The 20,559-nt window shown below is 38.5% G+C and overlaps 1 protein-coding gene across 8 annotated transcripts in view; it reads left to right on the forward strand.

Moving 5' to 3' along the window:
• daam2 (dishevelled associated activator of morphogenesis 2) overlaps positions 1-20,559 on the forward strand; it is a 104,762-nt gene that overhangs the window by 23,708 nt on the left and 60,495 nt on the right. For 7 of the 8 annotated variants that reach the window (XM_023352585.1, XM_023352580.1, XM_023352582.1 and 4 more), the window contains exon 2: positions 13,491-13,776. In XM_023352585.1, the coding sequence (XP_023208353.1) occupies positions 13,609-13,776 (168 nt within the window). In that variant the 5' untranslated portion in view covers positions 13,491-13,608. Of the gene's footprint in view, positions 1-491; positions 732-13,490; positions 13,777-20,559 lie in introns of those variants that run through there. The other variant, XM_023352581.1, reaches the window with a different exon arrangement.

The raw sequence follows: 20,559 nt of genomic DNA on the forward strand, positions 1-20,559 counted from the left end.
CTTTCCTTCTCAATGAACACTGATTGGATCTCAGGAAAATTTGTTTCCTGGTTGCATCATAGCTGTTATTTCTAATTAAAAATGCCATGTTGATATGTTTTGTGCTGTTGCGCTAACAACAAGATTCCAACAACAGGAAGGTGGCTTTCCTTTGGGCAACTCTTGTGGTATGTCTTGGTCTTGCCTTTTTGTTCCCTCAGAGAAAGAATTTTTCGGGTGGAGTTGCGATTGCATGCATTGTGGGAAATGCAAGCCACGGAGGGTCATTTCCTCTCATCTTACTTTCTCCCCTGGCCTCACATCTATACTGTACTTCCATGCATGTATTGCCACAGAAAATCTATCACCTTGGTACTGAAATCCACATGGATGCTGTCATATGCTAGGGCTGGAATCCAGAAAGGGAGGGCAGGAGGGATGAGCAATCAAAAGAGGGAGAGGGTGGGGGAGAGTTGGAGAGGACAGTGTCAACAGCTTCGCTTTGCTTTGAGCTCAGTCAGCTGAAATCCATGGCTCGACTCAGACGCTCGGAACGCAAGTGAATGAAACACAAGAACCCCTTTAATACAAAGTCCAGACATGGAATCTGAAAGAAATGATCTGAATCCAGAAGATGCAGGAGTGCTTTGAATCTGTTTTGTAAACTCACTTTGCGGAGTGGTTCTCTTTCTTGAGTTGTAGTAAAGGGAAGAAAAGAAAAGTCATCCCTTATTGCACCATCTGCGAACTGAGTAAGTAGGACTTATTTGATTTTGATGCCTATAACTTTTCCTGGCTGTAGAGGAAAGCTTTGTTCTCTCTTGCATACAAGATGTTTAATGCGGTTCGTTCGTGCATTTTGTCCTTTTGCTCAGTCCCACCAGGGAAAACCGAACTGCTGCTGACTATAAAATAAACAGTTAGATGGTCTGCAGAACTGTAGGAGCAGGGTAACAAAGGGCTTCTGTTCCTCCATGATAAACGTTCTACGTTTTACGTTGTTGTAACTTGTGGGCACGCTTTAGGTCAAAAACAACAATGAAGGCATGGATGTGAAGTGTGTGTGGTTTTAATGTTTGAGCTCTTTATTCAGCAGTGTTGACAGCACTTCCTGTCGGACCCCCAAATCTACTGGTGCAGACTGGTGATGCACTGGGGTTTATTTTTAGAAATACTTCCTAGAAGTTTTGCTCCAGGGAAAGTAATTTTCTCTGAATTTTGCAAATGTTCAGTAATCTGCTTGTTTTTTCTTTCAATGTTAATCTCATAAGGAGTTGAAACAGATTGATGCTAAAATTGTTTTTTTGCATTCAAAAGATCTGCGAATTGTTCAGCATGTCAAAAACCAACAGAGAATGAGATGTGTCGTGTAATGGGGAAGGCCTATTTCAGGCATCCATCTGTATCTCATTGCACATCAATCACATGGTCAAAGCCTTTGGTGCTGGTTGTCAGCTCAGCATTCAGCCTGGCAGTCAGACATTCCATATATCCTGAAAGGACTGAACATATTTGCATCATAGTCTGTACAAAGCATAGGTCAGTATGGGATTTACACACTATACATTGAAACCTTTTCATAGATAGAACACTTCTATCTTTTGGTGTCTACACAAAGACCTAAAACAAAAAATTAAAACAGAAGACACAAGTATTCCAACTGGTTTAAGATATTGTATTGGTTAACATTGTTATGTTCATCTGATCCATAGATTTGAGCAAAACGTACACAAAATTGAGTTAAGGTTTAAGCAAGTAAATGTTCTGTTTTCCCCCTTTTTATAGCGTACCATAAGTTATGAGCTGATATAAGTTGGATATTTATGTGCAGTCAATGCAACCCTGTAATTTATTTTTCATCTGCCCACATTGGCAAAATTTGGTTGGCGCTATGGCGCAAAACCTACGATCATCATTCATCAGCTTCTGATTAAACTCTCCGGCGTCGGCTTGATCTTCCCAATGTGTGATTAAAGATGCCAGTTAATGTACTCCAATTGACATGACAACATGGTGCTCCTGATTTACATTCACCTTAAATCAATGATCTCATAGTCCAGTCCCCTGGGGGAATTGTCCTGCATCTTGTGCATGTACAGTACATGCCTGCTTCAAATAGTTGGGTTCTTAGCAAGATGCTGTCGCACTGAAGAAGAAATTAAACAGTTTTAACTTAGGTCCGTTGAACCAGGGTTACATTTAAAGAGTGCATGATACCAGAGGTGGAGTTTGAGACCCCACACCAAGTGCTAATTAGAACACTGAAAGAACCCTGCACCAGTGTTTTGGGGTATGTTTGCAATGCGAGCACAACATTTTTCCCCATTTCCACCACATTAAGGGTTTATCTCCCTCTACATTCACTTTGACAATGTTAAAAGATTCAGCTGAAAGTTTTGCTTAGATATCATAAAAACCAGTGCCGTCACTGCACCGTCAGCACTCATTGGGATATTTCATAATTTATCACGTACTTCTGATCTGTCGGGATTAGAGTGAACAAATGGTAACCTCTTGCAACCAACTGGCAACTCGATGATGAAGACGACAGGATGATGTTTGGTAAAACGGCTTTAATCTGATCTAAAGGATCATTTTTATGCTGTGTTTGCAGCAAAGCAGTTAGAATGAATGACCAGGAATAGTCTGTGACTTCTTAAAAACGGTAGCATGTACTGTATCTTTCCCTCTCTAGAAGGTCATCCACTTCAATGCAAAAGACACTATTGTATTTGTGCCAGTGACACACTTTCTGCAGCTTGTGATGTGTAAGCATATCTCCTCCCTACAGTGCCTCAATTCAGCACAGCATTACTGGAGGCTATTTAGGAAAAAGCATGTTCTGCTCACTTCAGGGATAAGTCCCTTTTTGACTGGCTATATGTATCCCAGAGGAGCATTCCAGACATTAACCAGAGGCCTTCAGTCCTCAATGCTGCAGCTGTTGACCTTTTACCCAGGGAATATTGGTTGCTATTTGGACCGTGGTGCAAAGAATTCAAAGTCAAACAATGGCAAGGTAGTGAATCCACAGGAAACTGCTGTGAGAACACAGGAAAAAAGCATGTGCAAATATATACATATTTTTATTTTGTAGTTCAAAAGTATTTTTTCATAAGTTAGAAGCATCTATGTAATTTGAATGAGTTTTTTTCAAAATGAAAGGACCCTCGAGTGTTAGAAGGACATGGAGTCTCTGGGAAGTTCGGCATCCTTTTTCTCCTGAGAGTCATGGTAACCAGCTCCGAAGCTGTATTCCTGCCAGGTTTTTCCCCCACAAATAATAACATATCTTTAGTTGGGCCTCGTGACTGTGGCGCGTTCCTCCAAGATGAAATAAGATGGCAATTTAACACGGCAGGATTGTGCTTTGGGGTTTGAGGGATACGGATGCCAAGTATTGGATTTCATTCCGAGCCCTGTTAATATGTGGGAATGTTGGGGAGCCTTTGGAATGTGGTGTGGTCCACTTTCCTCTCAGTCCCAATATTAATAGCAAGTGCTCCAGTCCGTTTGATGGGCAGAGATCCATTGATGCCCTGTGGAGAACTGGGTCAGCAGTGTTCAATCTTCACCCAGGACCAAGTTTAACATTGTTGTTGCTAGAGTCACATTCTGTATTTGGATGACATAATCCTTCTTTTGTAGGTCACGTTTAAGAAGCCGCAGCAGCTAGTAAAGGTCTTTAAAGATGTTTCTTAAGGAAAAGCAAAAACTACCTTTTCAGAAAACCACTACCAATTTCCTTGCTTGACTTTGCTTCCTTTAAAGATCTTGTGTCTCGCCTGGTTCTTGGCTTGAATCAAGGCACCCAGTATGTTTACAATATTCGCCTGAGTGTGGCAGGGCAGCTGTTGTTTCAAACTTCAAGATTTTGTTTTGGTTAAAGCATCAAAATCAGCAGAAGCACTGTATCAACTTCCCTGGTTGCTGTTTCATGTGGTCTATTCCAACAATGAATGTTCCCTCCAGCAGGAAATGACTTTTTTTCTTTTTTGATGAATCAAACTAAATGAAATAGCTTTTAATGACACCCCTGGAGGATTGAAGAAAATGTGCTCCACTCTTTTTCCAGAGGTTTTAGTTGAAGCATTTCCGTTTAATGGGTGAGCTGGATTACCGTGCCTCTCAGTCTTGTGTTTTTGGTGATGTTGCAGCCAATAAGACCTCTGAGGATACTCAAGTGACAGTTGTAGAAGACTTTGTAATGTAGAAGACTGTGCACTAAGAACACAGTACATAATTTTAAAATACATCCATGTAGAAGTTTGGGTCATCTTCATTTGCATGTTGTTAGATTGATGAAGAAAAAATGTTCATGTAATAATTTGGTGACAACAATGTTCAGACATTTAATTTAATTTTGGAATACATTTATATTATCTTGCTGTGTATCTTGCACTGTAAGAACTTTGTAAGATGTTACATTTGGATAACCATCCATGCATATGGTAGTGTCATCTGTCTGCAGCTTTCAGCAACTAAACATAAGGCTGTGTGAGATTTCCCCAGTAATGTTGTTGCTTTTATTCATAACAGAAAAGTTATTCAGTTATTCCCCTGCTGATAAAATTTTGTGATATACTTCCTTTATCATATAGTTCTATACATTTACTTAAACAAAAATGAAACACATTTCATTTTGTGTAAACATTATTAGTTTTCAAGTTCTTAAAATAAATATATTTTGTTCTTTCACTTTTTATAGTTACTCAAAAATAACAAGGTGTTTATGTAATCCAGTTATGTGCTTGGATTGCACTGGTGATATGTTGCCCATTGATTTAAAATGGTACTTTTAATATGTCTCACTGCCCAAAAATATTTCCAAACAGCTGAATGTATTTTAGTTGTAAGTGAGTGAAAAGTGCTGTAGCCTTCTTTTAGAAAGCTGATGGCACAGTTCAGCAACAAGTGGGGGGAAGCAGTGTTTTGCTCTACTCAAAGCTACATACAGGTAAAGAAAACTTAAGTCACTCTCTCTTTTTCTGAATCCCATTCCTTTTCTATTTACCTAAAACTTGTATCGGTAGGATCCGATCTGTGGTACAGTTAGTATCAGTATCAAAACCAGATTTTGTTGTTGTAAAGGAGTGCAGTAATATGGCTGTAGTTTGGAGCTGCTTTTAAAATTCTAAATAGGAATGGCTTTTTTGTAATGTCTGCAGTTGCACTTTTACTTTTCGGCAGTATCAGAGATTTATTTACTCCAGCTGACTCTACAAGACATTTATTGTGAAGGTTGCATACTTGTTGAGATTCATCCAGCTCACATAAAGACTCTATTGAAGCAACACACTGGAACTGGATCTTTTTCCTTCCTGGATTTCTTTCTGGGGTGCCGTGGACTACCACAACATTAATTGTAACATCTTTGATTATATAGTTTACAGTTTTAAATTTTGCACTACAGAAAAGAAAGGGTTACCACATTATCTGTCTGGATTCTCCACATTTGTGAGATTCTTCCTTTGCGCTCTTTAAATGAGAATTGTACAAATGTCTGACAATTCTCATATGGCTTTCATTGGCTGTTTGTTAATGGAACAAAATGGATCAAAAATCTAGTAAAACTACATTTGCCTTCGAACAATTATGGAAATGATTAGGTTATGCTAACAATTGAAGCTATTAAAATAATTATAATGTCACATTGTTCTCCAGCTATTGTTTAGCCTTGGTAGACGACTCGGTAGATGAAGAAAGGCTGGAGCATGTGAAACTTTGTCCCTCAGGGTCATGTTGTTTCAGAAGGAGCATTCCACCAGGAGATTTCCTGATGCATGTTTTGCCTCCGACCCAGACAGCCTTGCCCCTGACTACGCACTGTTGGCACCGTCTAAAGGTGTCTTTCTCAGTTCAAAAGTTGAACAGATTCTCAGCTTTCTTTGCCTTGCAAAATTCTTTGACTGACTGAAGTTCAGAAAAGAAATTGTAGAATGAAAATGCAAGCACTGAATGAAACAATGTTTTCAGGCATAATTAAAGAGGAGAGTGAAAAGAATAGAAGGGTCTGATCTTTTTCTAATTCTTGGAAGATGCATAGGCATAAGAGCAGAGAGCATACCCATCAACTACCTCCAAAATCCTTGGAAAGCACCTGTGTGTTAGACTAAATATGCTGTCAGGCTGTTTCTTATTTTACCATTTATGCTGGTGTATAGAAAGCATGGATCACGTGGCTCTAACCCAGAGGAAAAGAAGGTTATGTGGAATATTAAGTCTAATCACATTTTTTGTCCATGCATGCGCTATGGATGTGGTCTTCTAAATAATACATATGTACTGAGATAAAGGGTGTGGGATAAACATAGTTCTTTTGTGAAAGATGGGGTGTGGAACTTTTGATATAAATTCATTACTTTTTTAATAGTTAAGAATAAACGGGGCACCTAAGACTAAAATATCAATACTGAGTGCTCCCGACAAGTCCAAGATCAGGTTTGCTGAATTAATCAAAAGTTCTGTTTTGCATTCATTTTAAAGCATCTAGCATGCTGAGGGGAGTGAATTCTTCTCAGTGCAGACAGCATAGTTCAGTGCGACATATGATGTCATTAGTGGGTCACTACAGTGATATTTAATATGCAGTGGCTTTGATTTTGCTCTGACAGCCTTTTCTTATCTATCATTTTCAAATGTGTAATAAATCATGTGAGACCATTTTTATATTTGGTTTGGAAAGCAGAATTTCAGTAGTGTAATGCTGGTATACCCATGTTTGCTTTGTAGGAAGCAGAAATTTAATTAAAAACTTCTGTTGGTTTGTCTGCCAAAGGGATCTAGACTATGGTATCAGAATGCGTGCTTTCAAAGTGAGCACAGGAATGCAGCGCTTGCAAATGCATCGTGAAATAATGGCTCTTCTTCCACTGCTGTCAGCTTGAGTCATTCGTTAGTGTAGGCTGAAGCTCATTGCTAACTACTGAGACTCTTCACTAGAAGCAGTGGTTGAAATCATTTAGATTTAGTGCTGCTTGTCTCTAGTGCATGTATATGGTTGTTGTTGTTCAGACTGTCAGTGTATCTTGTCATTAGTAATGCCAGTTGCTTCAGATCAATCACATGTTGTTGTTTCTCTCGATTAATCTGCCCACCCAAGCTGAAGTAAATGAGGAAGTTACACATGAACTAGTTGACTTTAGTTTTTTTTGTGAGATAGCACAGACAGCATATTTGTATGTTTGCATACTGTATGTGCAACTGTGTTGTGGTGGAGTGGTGGAGTGCTTACACATATGTTGCTCTAATGTAACTGATTAATGCTGGGCTATAACCGGCTAAGATGTATGTTGTGTGCATGAACTACACAATTCAGAAATTGGCCTGTGGGTGGGCCACAGATTTGATGGGTTCCATGAGGGATTGTGCTTTCAGTGTACAAGTTGATTTGTCTTGCAGCGTTTCTTTTTCCTGGGGGTAATTGAGTGATTGTTCCATCATTCTTTGAACAGACAGACAGTCGGACGGAGAGCAGGAGGGCTTTTTTGGAGGGGGCAAGTCTGGGGCAGCAACAGTCAGAAAGTGCCATGGCTCCACTGAGCTCAAAGGCACGACTGAATAGCTGATTTATGTTCAATTAATGAGTGACTAGTTCACTTTCATGTCAAAGGACACATGCAACTTTCACACAGCAGTGTCACATTATGATAACACAAAGATACTTTCTAACCTCTGCTTATCCCTTTGAACCTTTTTGTATTTTGTTATGATACCACCACAAACTTTTATGTGAAGTAGTGTCTTCAGTATATTTCAAGTGGGTGAAATTAAATTAATTACTGTAAGCTTATAAGAAAATGACACGAACAGTACAGGCTGTTGGGTCTGTATTCCCCTAATTTTGCCTGTATGGAAAATGACAAGAAGAAAGCAGTTGTTGAAAGAATGCCTGCTTAGATCAAAGCATATCCTTGTGTTATATTGGCCCAGTTAAAGACCAGACCTAATTTCAACTGACATTAAAGGTCAGTTTTCATCTATTTTTTCTCCCATGTATTGTTCAAATCTAAGGTCTCTCTTTACTCTAGGTGACTTAGACTTGAATTCAAGTTTAATAGTCAGGTTTCACTTTTGATTTTTATCTCTTCAAATTTTTCCATCAAACGTAATCCACTTTCCTACAGTTAAACTTTCCTGTTCTAGCACTCCCATTTAATTTATAAAGAAAATGGATAAAACTGCCATGTTATCATATATTTGAATATAATAAAATCTCTATCCCCATGTTGCCAGATAACACATAAAATCTGCTAATCTGCTTTACATTTTGAATGTTTGTGCCAGCGTGGCCTTCTCCCCCATCCCTGGTATCAGCTGCTTACATAAACCAGACTGCTGCTCCTCCTCTTCCTCCTTTCATGGCCTAGCACCATGCAGGAATGATTCTCATTTGTGGAACCAAACCCAGAAACAATTGTGTGCCAAAAAAAAGAAAAAAAAGTTTGAACCGCAACCTCAACTGTGATCTTTTATTCAGTGACCCTTAAAAATGCAGTCATTCAGTCTTGTTGTTTTTGATATTTTTCTGCTTTCAATTTTATTGTTGCTGCTTGTTCTTCCTCCCATTCTTTCTACTTTCCTCCGACTTAGAATATTGTCGGAAAACCTCTTAGGCTCAATGGCTATTGGTTTAAGATTGTTTCAGGAAGAGTGTGGACATATAAGAATGAAAGTTTTAAAGCATCTGTCATTTAACAAATTATTCTAACTAAATTATGTGCTTTCTTTTATGAAATCCAAATGTATGCGCAAACTGTTGCTTGCTTTGAGCTAAATTTTTTAGATAGCTTGAAAAGGTGGCTTGATTTTGGTCTTTTTTTTTTCTCCTGCAAACATTGTACATGTGTTTGTGTAAGATGGCAATGAGAGAGTTAAAATTGGCACAAATGCTTTTCGAACACGTCTATTTCTATACAATGAACGTTGAAGCAGGAGCTGCAGCCCATTCTTTGCTGCACCTTCCTCCTTCTCTTCCACTGACCTACTTCCCGACGGCTGGAAGGAGAAGATGAAGTAGAGGTCCGAATACAAAGTGGCAGCAGCATCTCCCTTTAGGACCATCATTTGCTTCTGTCTTCTTGCTTAGCTGTTCCTCAAACCCTCTTGAATTAAAACAGGTGCAACAATACTGGCGTTGCTTCAGGGCTTTTCATACTTCTTTACTAAAACATCTAAAGTGTATATCCATATATTTGGGTTCTAAGTTGACATGCTTTTATTAAGATGTTTTGATACAGTATACTGTGTTTGCATTGTGCTTGCCAACACTAGATGTAGAATTGATTTTTACGTAAAAAATTGCATGGAGATAAAATTCTCCCACTTGACTGGGGTGTTCTAATCAGTGTGTGTTTTCGTGTAAAGTCAATTAAATGCATAGGATCTCAGACAGGTACTGAAGGGAAATACGAAAAACAAATGTGTGCCAAATTAAAATTAATATTTAATTAGTGCAAAACCTAGCTGAAAGTTGGTGTAGTTAAAGTTAGGAAAGTTTTCCTCTTTGCAGTGCAAGGCTTTGTTACAGCTGTTTAGGTAGAAGATTGTATATGGATAAATGTCGTACAAATTATTGCAGATGTAAAACTAAACATACTTGGAGTTTTTGATATAATTTTAGGAATTGGTTAAAGGTTTATGGAAAACTCAAACAAGAGTATGGAATCCAGTATGAGCCGATATATTGTAGTGTCAAACCTTAAATTGTTTAAGTAGTGGAGGTGATGTATGAATGGATCACTTTGTGAAAACACTTGGTTGTGTAATTTATTTAACATTTGGCTTTGTCTGTACCTTATAAAAACCTCAAATTGATGGACTTGGTGTCCTTAAAAGCAAAAGTGAACATTTTTTTTTTTCCTTTTTAGAGTGGATATATTAAATGTATGAAAGTAAGCAAACTATGCCCATAAATAGGACATATCAGCATATCAGTCCCACAGAATAACAGTAAGTGTATTTGTACAAAACCACTTCCAGAATAAAACACAGTAGCCCTTAGCTGAGGATTCAGTAACAGACAGGAAACAGAAGGAGGAGGATTAAAGATGGGGTAAGTGGATGGTAAGCAGTGGCAAGGAAAAATGACAGATGTTACCATCAGCGTGAGGGTTGTTGCAGGGAACTGTCACTCTGATTTAGCCTAAAACAGAGAAATAATGGAAGAAGACAGAGAGGGGGGCAATTAAAAACCCAGAGATGGTCAGATGGCAGTGGACACGGTCAATCTGGAGTGACATTGCATGTAGATAAAGGTTACATAAGCAGCCGGTTCTTAAATTTCTAACTGTATATAATTCTGACTCTATATAATGTATGCTCTGTGTGTTTGGAGTCCCTGGCCTGCTTCCTCTGAGCTGGAATCAGGCCAATTGAACTGGTGCTGAGTGAGGACTGCCTGCACGTGGATTCTGGTGGGAGAGAGAAGATAAAAACAGACACTAAGAGACACAGACCAGGAGGGTTAGGCTGTGTGTTATGCTGAAGGGATTTTAATAATCTCCACTGACTGTTTACAGTAGCAAAACATTGTTTGCCACTATAAAAACGTATTGCTCTTAAGTCAAAGTTATCAAACCAACAGTTATTTTATTTGACCACAATGTCTATCTCTGTAGATATTATGTAATGCATAATTCAGCTTCTATTCCTGTTAGGGGTTGAAGTAGGTATACACCTTGCCTTTCTGAAATCATTTTAGTTAATTAACATAATTAATGTTACCTAATTAGTTGTTTGGATACTTGCATTATGAGCTTTTATTTTCAGATTTTTTTCATTTGTCATGTTTTAGCAACTATTTCTTCAGGAGCAGTGAAGGTATCATAGTTAAGACCTTGCACAACAGATAAACAGGGCTTTTTCATTGAAGTAGTTGCTATGCTGGTTTATAGATTGCAGGATTTCAAAGAGCAACTCCACTGTCTTAAATCAACAGCTACCTTTGAAATCTCAGGTGCTTGTGAAAACTGGCAATAGGCTACAAGGTTAAGTTTACCACATATTCAACTGCGTTAATATATTGGAGAAGAAATTGTAAAAAAATACAAAAAAAGCATCCAGAAAACAGCCTTGATATTTTGAGATGTCAGAATTAAATGATTAATTTAAATAAACCTCCACTGTGTGGAGCTGCACAATATATGAAATCACAATCAGCATCATGAGATTGTTGTTTGCAATCATGGAAATGAAAAGGACTGCTCTGAAGGAATATTTGGTTGGCTGCTACTGTAGATATAAAGTGACATCCAGTCAAACTTCTCATGCCAAATATAATGTTTCCAGCTGGAGGGAATCTCACTGGCCTTGATGCCCACACAATATTAACTTTAATGAGCCACATGCTAATGCTCTCAGGGAGAGGTGGGGCCATTGTGATGATGGAAAAGAGGAGGGTAGAGTGAGGCTGTTGTGGATTACTATGGATTCACACCTGCAAATGGAAATAAAAAATAAACACTTCGAAGAACAGGAATAAAAACATTGACAATGGTGAAACATAAAAATTCATTAAAATGCTACTAAATAAAAAATAATTCAAGTTAATTATTTACATTGATATTGAACATTATAAACAATAATTGTAAGCATAATAATGAAAATGTAAAATATTTAAACCCCGTTTTACATTTGGCTGTTCTGCTTTAAGAATCTATTTAGGAGTGATGTGGATCTTATTTTGATGCTTTTGTACTGCTTCCCAAACTGCATTCATATTTTTAATTAAATAAGTTACACATTTCTTTTGGTACTGTTTAGGAAAATTGTAAAAAAATAGAAAAAATATGAAAAGACTGGAGTCACTGATGATTGCTGATATCTTAAAAGGTTTGCTCAGTTAGCTGAAGTACTTTAAAGTTCAAAAGCAAGACACAAAATCTCAAAATACATATGGCTTGTGGTGTGAAGGTGAGACTGGCATCACATTCACAGAAGCTATTGGTCCTAAACATAGCAGTCCACGCTTTCATTCCTGACTTTGGGAATTTGTTGCACATCTTCCACACTTTTCACTCTACCAATTTCAATAACAAAATATGTTATTTTCTAAACTATCATCTGATTTTTTTTTTTTTTTTTTTTTGCTTTTATAATTTGTCAAAATATGATATATGTTATTCAGAATTGTATGTATTTTATGTGTAATTTTCAAGAATTAAAACTGGTCACTTTCATGAACTAAAGAATAATGTTGCCATGGTTGCTTCAATGTTTTCTATAGACTATATATTATTGTAAGTGAATTAAACATTTTATTTATGGCAGAACCATTTTTACTGTCAGCTTGGTCTTTGAGTGGGTTTATAACAATGATAAGCATGTCACAGAAAAGGCAACAAGATGAAAGCTGAATGTGGGTTCACAGCTCCAGACTGGAGATTGAAAGAGTTGGTCAAAACAAGCAGCGGTAAAAAGGCAAAATGGAAATGTGGTGGGGTTTCATCTCCCTTTTTCTCTTTCTTCGCATGTTCCTGTTGAGGGCCTAGAACGTTCATAAAGAATTTACCATGCTGCTAATTTTAGACAGCTCAGTAAAAAGCTCTACACTGAACAAGAGATGGTGGAGATTCATGCTCAGTCAGGATACAGTACGTATATTGGGCTAGCTTTTTGTGGATACTGAAGTTATAAAATTTGACTGCCTCATTAAATATGAGTTTTAGGATGTACTTAGTTCCTCTAAGGTTATGTAAAAATATTAAGAGAGAGTGCATAACATTTATAGACATTTTTTATTTTAAATGTGGTGCAAGCTTTGAAATTCCATTAACATTCTGTTGCTTCGAAATTGATTTCTCGGTCAAGTACTTGTACTGGATTTGCACGCTTGAGGTATTTGCATAACATAAGTGTGGTCTATTCATTCACAAATGTGGTAAACCGAAGCATAAAGAAGAGCTGAGGAAACTCCTCAGCTGAGACTGGTTGCAACATTTTTGCTTTTCTATACTGAAAAGACGAGAATTTATTAAGCAGGAACCACCAATGCTCTTTTCAAAGCACCGTGCCACATTTTTGCTCATGCAGTAGAGTCGTGTATATGCTGCAGATCCAACATTGTACCTCTTAAAGAAGAGATTTCTTTGCTGTGGTAAAGTTGCAACCACTGACAAAATGATGCTGTTGTGCCGATTCCTGCATTTCAAAGTGCCTTTTTTGGTTAGCCAGCAACAAAATCCCCACCCTGGCTTGTAAAAGCCATTCTTGCTTGGATTTTTCCCTTGACGCAGTTTCTGCAGGTGGCTTAGTGATGTTTGTTTGGATGTGGTGTAGGTTGCTCGTGTGTTTTTCCAAACAATACCAGGCTGCTGGAAATGGGGATCACCTCTCAGTCTCTGAAATACAAAAAAAAATAAATAAATAAAGATTCCCCAGAGAAAAAACACAGACCAACCACCTTAAATCGTCATTAACCAAGAATGTATTCAGTAAATACAGATGACATTGGCCATCTGGGAATGTCAGTATCTCTAATCCTCTCCGTTTTTCTCTTCGTTCTTTTCCAGATCATGCCCCCCAGATAGCAGTCTCGTCATCCTTTCCACTCCCCCCTCCCTTGTCCCTTGGCCCCGTCCTTTACCTTCCTGGTTCAGCACCACCTCCAGTTTCACCACCATAGCCAGTATGCCTCCCAGGAAGAGGACACGGGCGGGCTTGGGCTTCCTGTGCTGCTTTGGAAGCAGCGAGCCACTGGAGATCAACCTTAAGGACACCGTGCCGCTGCAGCTGCTGGAGTTCAGCTCCCCCATGCCACCTGCAGAGGAGCTGCATGCACGCTTTTCTGAACTGGTGGTGAGTAAAAATGAAAACATTTGTCTCTGATGAAAAAGAGCTTTTATGTTTGGCACCAGACATATTTTACTTTAATTTACACTAATTCTTTTTGCACAGCTCATTTACAGATTTATACAAAATTCTGCTCCTTTAAGACAGCCGACAGCTTTTAGTTTGGATTTTTTTCTGAACTAATTTTATTAGGTTGAATGTTCATTTGCATCACATCAAAATCTCTACTCATAACAGCAACTAAATATACATTCATTGCACACAGAACTTTGTGGTTTAAGTGTTCATTTGTGTTAAATTGAAGGATTATGAAATCCCAAATATATATAATGTATGTATATATTATATGTGGACTGTTATTGAACAACAGTCCACTAGTTTTTCACCTTAGCCCAGATAAAATTATTTTAATGGAGTCTCTGGTTAAGGAGATGATTAATACAAGGAATGTGAAAATTGGAGCCCATATCCTGGATATGTCTCTGTGTGGTGGCTCTTGGAGGTCAGACTTTTAATCTCAAGTTTGTTTTTATCCTGCTAAAACAAAGGTTAAATAAAGAGTTAAGTTAAGGAGTTAATACGGTTGCGTGTGCAACTTTTTTCTTCCCCTAACTTTCCATTAATATACCTAAATATAGTACCATGATGAACAGCCACCTTCCTTAGCTTCAATCTTTTCTTAAGGTCTACGTTGACAGTGACGTTTTGCTGGGCAACTGTTAAGTCTGCAGCTTTACCCATAATTTTGATGTTCATAATATTGAAATTACATAACTGTTGCATACTACAGCACACTTGTAGTGGTCGTGTGTAATCTTTCAGCATTCAGACAACTCTATCATAATTAACAGAAATAAACACCCGGAATACATAACTGTGTGTAATGACTTCATGTCATTATGAATTTAACGTTTTGAATTGAATCATCAAAACAAATTAACCTGCATAGAAGAATAATGTGCGACATGCTCTTTCACTAAAAGCAGAATTTCTTACTGTTTTCCTTCTTGGCTGGCAGCCCGATAGTTTGCGTGTTGCTCATTATCCTGAACAAATAGGATTAGAGGCAAGAATTAAAATGCTTGGGTCTTGCGGAAGTTTTCTTGATGGTTGGCTGAGGCCATGCCCCAACCCCCATCCTCAAACTGATACGAACACAGTGCACATCTCGTGCACAGATCACACTTACTGGCAGAAGCTTAGCGTTTGCACCAGTGCCAGATGGGGATCGTTGTGCCGACATGTGCCCAGGCAGTGGAGAGAGATCAGGGCACAGCTGTCAGAATGGAGAGCTCTGAAGTGAGTTTCAGCTGCCATGCAAGAACAGGGCTGTGTTGTGTTTGTCCGTTTGCTCACTTCCTGTCTCATGGTCTCTGTCAGTCTTGTCTGATTTCATTGTAGCACTCTCCTTGCTTCCCTTTGGCCTCGGATTTCCTGGTTTATGCTATCCCTCCCAACATTATGTCTAATGGTGTGCCTGCAGGGCAGCCTATGGCATGTCTAACTTCTCAGAGAAAACTAAAAGTCTGTTTGCAGGAAGTGCTCCTTCACTGTTGATTTAAATTCAGGAAATATTGAAAAAAGTAGATTTCTTTTTAGCTAACTGACAAGACAGACAACAGGTTTGCATTGTAGGCCTTTATATGTTGTAGAACATATAAACCATTAAAAAACAGTATCTGAAGATATTTACTGTCAAGATTGAAAAAGATGTAGTAAGGAGGTTGCAACAGTTATACCATCATTTGCCTCAGTGGATTTTTTTTTCTTTTACATAAAGTGGAATACCGTCTGGCCTTGCTGAATATGTAAAACAACAATTTGCGAGTTCACATGTGTGATACAAGTCAAGGCTTTGCAGATATATTTTTGCATCAATTCTGCTTTGACTGCAATAAAAAAAATATAATAAAACAATCAGAGACTGTTTTGAGTTTTTCCTGCCTGCTCATCATATGGGAGCATTTAGCCAAATCACAGGAGCAATCCTCGTGGTTAAGAGGACTGAACGACCCGTGGCTTCTTCTGGGGTAAAATTAATATGAAAGCAAGACAGATGCCTAAGTGAGGCGGAAGACAGCCAAAATCATTTGCCACCAATTTATAAAACTCCTGAATTTTTCTTTCCTAACTAAGAAAAACAAGAAGGTTTTGAAACATAGAAAACATCTGCTTTTTTGGAGAAAAAAAAAAGAAACAGCTTTCCATACTTGTAGGTTACGATCCTCTCTTGCTATAAAGTTTGAAAAGATAAAAGGAATTTCCGGTAGGTTGATCGCCCAGTGCCTGTCAACTTAATTCATGTCTTCTTTTTCCATGACCTCTGCATGAACATATTTTATGAAACCAAGGGCACCCGGCTTCTCGATGTCTGTTTCACCGATGAGGCAGCAGACAACATGACACAGTTTTGACAAGTCATCCAAACACTGGTTTAACCAGACCTCTTAGAGACAGCTATCCTGGGTTCTCTGTTTGTAACTTAAGCAGAGAGCGGATGTTGGGAAGAGAAGGGCAGGAAGGACAGAGAAATAATACATAACATAGTGAGTTTCCATGGAAACGGGAGATGGGGATTATTATTTTGAAAGTGTTTCCTGACTAGGGGAACAAGACTCTGTGGACTTTTTGAAATGGGATTGACAGATCTGGGCCAAGTGAAAAAAATAAACCACCTACATGTCTCATATGCATAATGGGGTCTCTTTATACTGTGTCCGAAGGTGACACGCTGCACAGTCAGCAACCACTTTATTTGTGGAGTGGGGACAGGGAGGGGGAGGGAGAGGGGTTTATAAAATAAAATTTAAATCTGTAACTTTTTATGCCTTTTTTGTTTATTCTTAAACCAAAGGTAAATGCCTTTTACTTATTGGGGAATAGAGACCATGTTTAACTGCATAACGTTCGCCACATTTACATTATTCTGTTCAGTATATAGTCCAGTCAGTTTATTTGCCACAGGGGAATAAAGTCAAGCACCTTGGCATACATGCTGCCTCTGCAAACATTTGCCCTGGAATGGCTTGTTTTAAAAATTCAAGCCATAAAGCAAAATCCGTAAGGGCATGCATAAATGAGTTTTGTGTGGAGATCCACCAGGATGAGTTATAGGGGAGACTGATTCAGGTCACCTTGTAGCTGTTCTCACAAACTTGTGAACCACCTTAGCAAGAGAGTTGAAGCTATTATAGCTCCAAAGAATTGCATCAGATTATTAAATTTAATTAACGTTCATGTGTGTAAAGGGTAGTGACTCAAAACCTTTGGTTTATGTGTTGCCAGGAATTCCACCATATTGTCCAGTAGCATCTTTTTTTTCTTTGATTGCTTTTTTTAAGTGAGGTTATCTACAGAGGAATGACTCAGAGTGCTAAGATCCTCACTGTCCTGCATAGATCTCAAACCATTGCTTTAAGCAAACATGTCTCTTTTGCGTTTTGCAAAATGCACCTGTATGACCTGTGGGGCCGGCAGTGAGGCAAAATTGACATGACATATAGTCCTCGGCCTGTACATCAAGAAACTACCGTAACAAGAAAAGCATGTGTGGTTTCCATTCTTGGTTCTCTTGTGTAAACACTGAAGTGTGTTCTGTCAGATGCAGAGTTCAGCCTGGAGAAAGTGTTAATAATAAACCTGCCTCTGAGTTTGTCATAAACCCAAATAAAAGCCCAGTGCGAACCTGGAAACAATCGCTGCTGATCGTCACAGTGTAAGCATCACTTCAGTTAAACTATACATTTTGCATCTGGCAGCAGCTGCCTGTGTTGTAGGTCTGCTTTTTGGATCACAGCGCACTTTTAAGCCCCCCCCAAGAACTTCTAGGCTTGCATGCATAGTTGCTATTTTGGCCATGTGTGAAGTCTGGCGCCACACCAAGAAACATCAACAGCTTTATTTTTGTTTGTCAGGACCATTCCCTCCTAATACCTTTTATCATCAAATGAGCAATTGCTCTCGTGGTTTCTTAATTTAAAGTGGGTTTGCCTGAATAGGTCCAGTCCTTTGGTTCATTTCTCATTGGTGGCAGCTGAGTAAACCAAAATGAACCTTTTGTTTCTACAAAGAGAAGCCAAGTGTGAGGTTGTTCAGGGACAACTACGCTGGCATTTACGTGCCGAAGCTGATAAAAATGAATGTTTACTGTGGGGAAAATTGGCATATGGGAGCAATCTGTTGAGTTGTTTATAAAGATGTAAAGGATGAATTTCCCATTTCTATCATTTTTTTAAGGTATAATGCTCATATATTATGTCCAACATTTTTAAAATATAGGAAAGAACGAACATGCGTTCTGTCCACCTGTGATGATTTGTTGCGAAGATGTAGCGCACAGTGTATCTGCCAAATTGAATCAGCTCTACTAGGCCAACATCTGGATTGTACAATACTCACAGACACGAGATTAATGTTTGCTCTGCTTTGCTCTCTGCCCTCTTTTTCTCTCCGTCTGTTTTTGTCTTCCCTTTACTCTCTGTCATAATTTAGGACAACTTTAATCCAACTGTTCTGTAGTGGTCCAGCTGTGGTCCAGATGCGTAATCATTTACTGTATCGTTGAGCAGTGACCTTCGGCAGTGTCCACTCTCTGTGTTTTCTCATAAGAAAAATGGAAAATGTATTCCTGACGGTAGTGATGGTAGAATTACCATTTCTGATCTGAAATGCCAAGAAAATGTTTGAAACGTTTTGAAACATAAATCTATTCCCAGTGTTCCATGCTGTGTGACTTTTGAGCCGGACACAAATCAAATCAAATCCGTTGCATAACGGCAGGGAATGGAAACGTTTCCCTCCCTCTGGGCAATGGGAGTGAGTTTCCTTCCCTGTACACACCCAGGGATGCACCCATCGTTCCTTTCCATTTCCCTCCCTTCCTTCTCTTGCGAATCTAATTTTTTAACGTTCTCTTCCTAAACTGCTGCAAAGCCAGCCCTCACTGTCCTGAGTCAGCCCCATCATGAATGTGGCCAAAGCTTGTTTAGAAGAGAGCTGTCTGCTAGAAGTTGCTACTGTCTGAATCATCGGAGTGGTTATGACTCATATAAATGCTTCAGAACAAAATGTGACTGAGCCTTTATTAACAGAGTCAAAAGACCAGTGGTAGTATGGTGATTTTGATTTTCTCTATTCACTTGAAGTTAATCTTTGAGCTTTTTTGATTGTCATTGTGATCTTTTTAAAAAAAATAAATAAATAAAGGTGATGTTAGACAAGGTCTAGTAAATGAAACATGTGAGCAAACTCACTATATCTTGTTTGGGTCAATAATGACCGCTCCGACTTCCTGTAGTCTCCCTGGGGGTCTAATATGACTTCCTGCCTGCTTTCCCCTGCCTCACTCATGCAGGATAACCTGTACAGCTCATGAGTCTGTTCTCCCAGCTTATGTTGCTAGACTTAACAAGAGGAAAAGACATTTGGGTCCACCCTGGAAATGCCACTTCACAGACATGAATGCATGAGAGAAGATGTCACATTTCCCATGTATGTGAAGCCACAAGTATTTCCAGTCCACAAAGGCACTCCCACTGCAAAGTCTCACACCAACTCTCGCTCTGATTCTTCATTCCTCAGGATCTGTGTCAAGATATCAGCTTCCATCTTAAGCCTACATGCAACTTCCAATGTTTTACATGCAAACCTCTCTTTTATCAAATGTGTTAAAATTTTTAATCACCTTTCTGTCCTATCTAAGTGTGTTGTTGTATCCAAGTATGTTCTCCTGTGAATTCACTGTATAATTAAGATAGTTTGCAAATGTTTTTCCACTAACTATGACTTTTTACCTTATGGTTCACGTCATTCTGCTTCTCTTCAAACAAAACCTTGCACCCCTAGCAACGACGTGTAAAAAACATGTTGAAATTCTTTATTAAATGTAGAAAATGCAACTTCTGTTTTAATGTGGAGAAGAAAATCCTCAAAAATTTAAGAGAGGGATTATTTGATGATTTAATATGAGGTCATAGATAGACAAGAGTCCCGGTCTTTTTTTTAATACTTTCTGTTCTTCAACTCACCCCACAGGTGTAATGTAGGATTTAGGTCTGCAGACTGAGATGGTGATTAAAAGAAGTGATGGATTTGGTCATATATTGTCTATTATTGTCTTACTGAAAGGCCCAATGATGACAGATTTCAATTTAATAATAAAATCTACCAGATTTTCAGTTAAAACTTCCGGAAGTTTTAATATAGACGTTCCTAACCATGGTTCTAAGGCCCCACCAGTCACTGATTAAAGACTGGTTTAAGACTATGTCTATAACCAGTCTTTTTTTGGACAAGAACCATTCTTCAATCAATTCATCCTGTATTGATTCACCATAGGTCAATTTCTCTTAAAGAGTGCAGCATCAGGGAGGATATGCTTATTTGGCTTCTCAAATCGGGATTAGCTTAGCTGCGGCATATAACATAGTGAAATGGTGACGGTGCTGACCTTATTCTATTTTTACATTCCAAAAGACAGATTTACCAACTCAAATGAATCTTTTCCATCACAAATCCTACAATTATTACAATAAGCAAGAGCAGTATTGCTGGTTTTTCTCCTATTTTGGAGCAATGCTACAGCTTTCTTTTGCCTTTGTAAGTGTACCAAAGACTAAATTTGTCTAATGCTGTTTAGATTTTGAAACTTGCTGCATTGTAACTCTGTCATATATTTTGAATTAAATTGGCTAAACTGAGAAGCCCACAAGCATTTAGAAGCAGGAAATTAAGTGACAGAAGAGATTTATCTACAGCGAACATGACGATCAGATCTCACTTTGATAACCT

This window comes from Xiphophorus maculatus, chromosome 19 (assembly GCF_002775205.1).
Source record: "Xiphophorus maculatus strain JP 163 A chromosome 19, X_maculatus-5.0-male, whole genome shotgun sequence".
NCBI classification, from domain to species: Eukaryota; Metazoa; Chordata; class Actinopteri; order Cyprinodontiformes; family Poeciliidae; genus Xiphophorus; species Xiphophorus maculatus.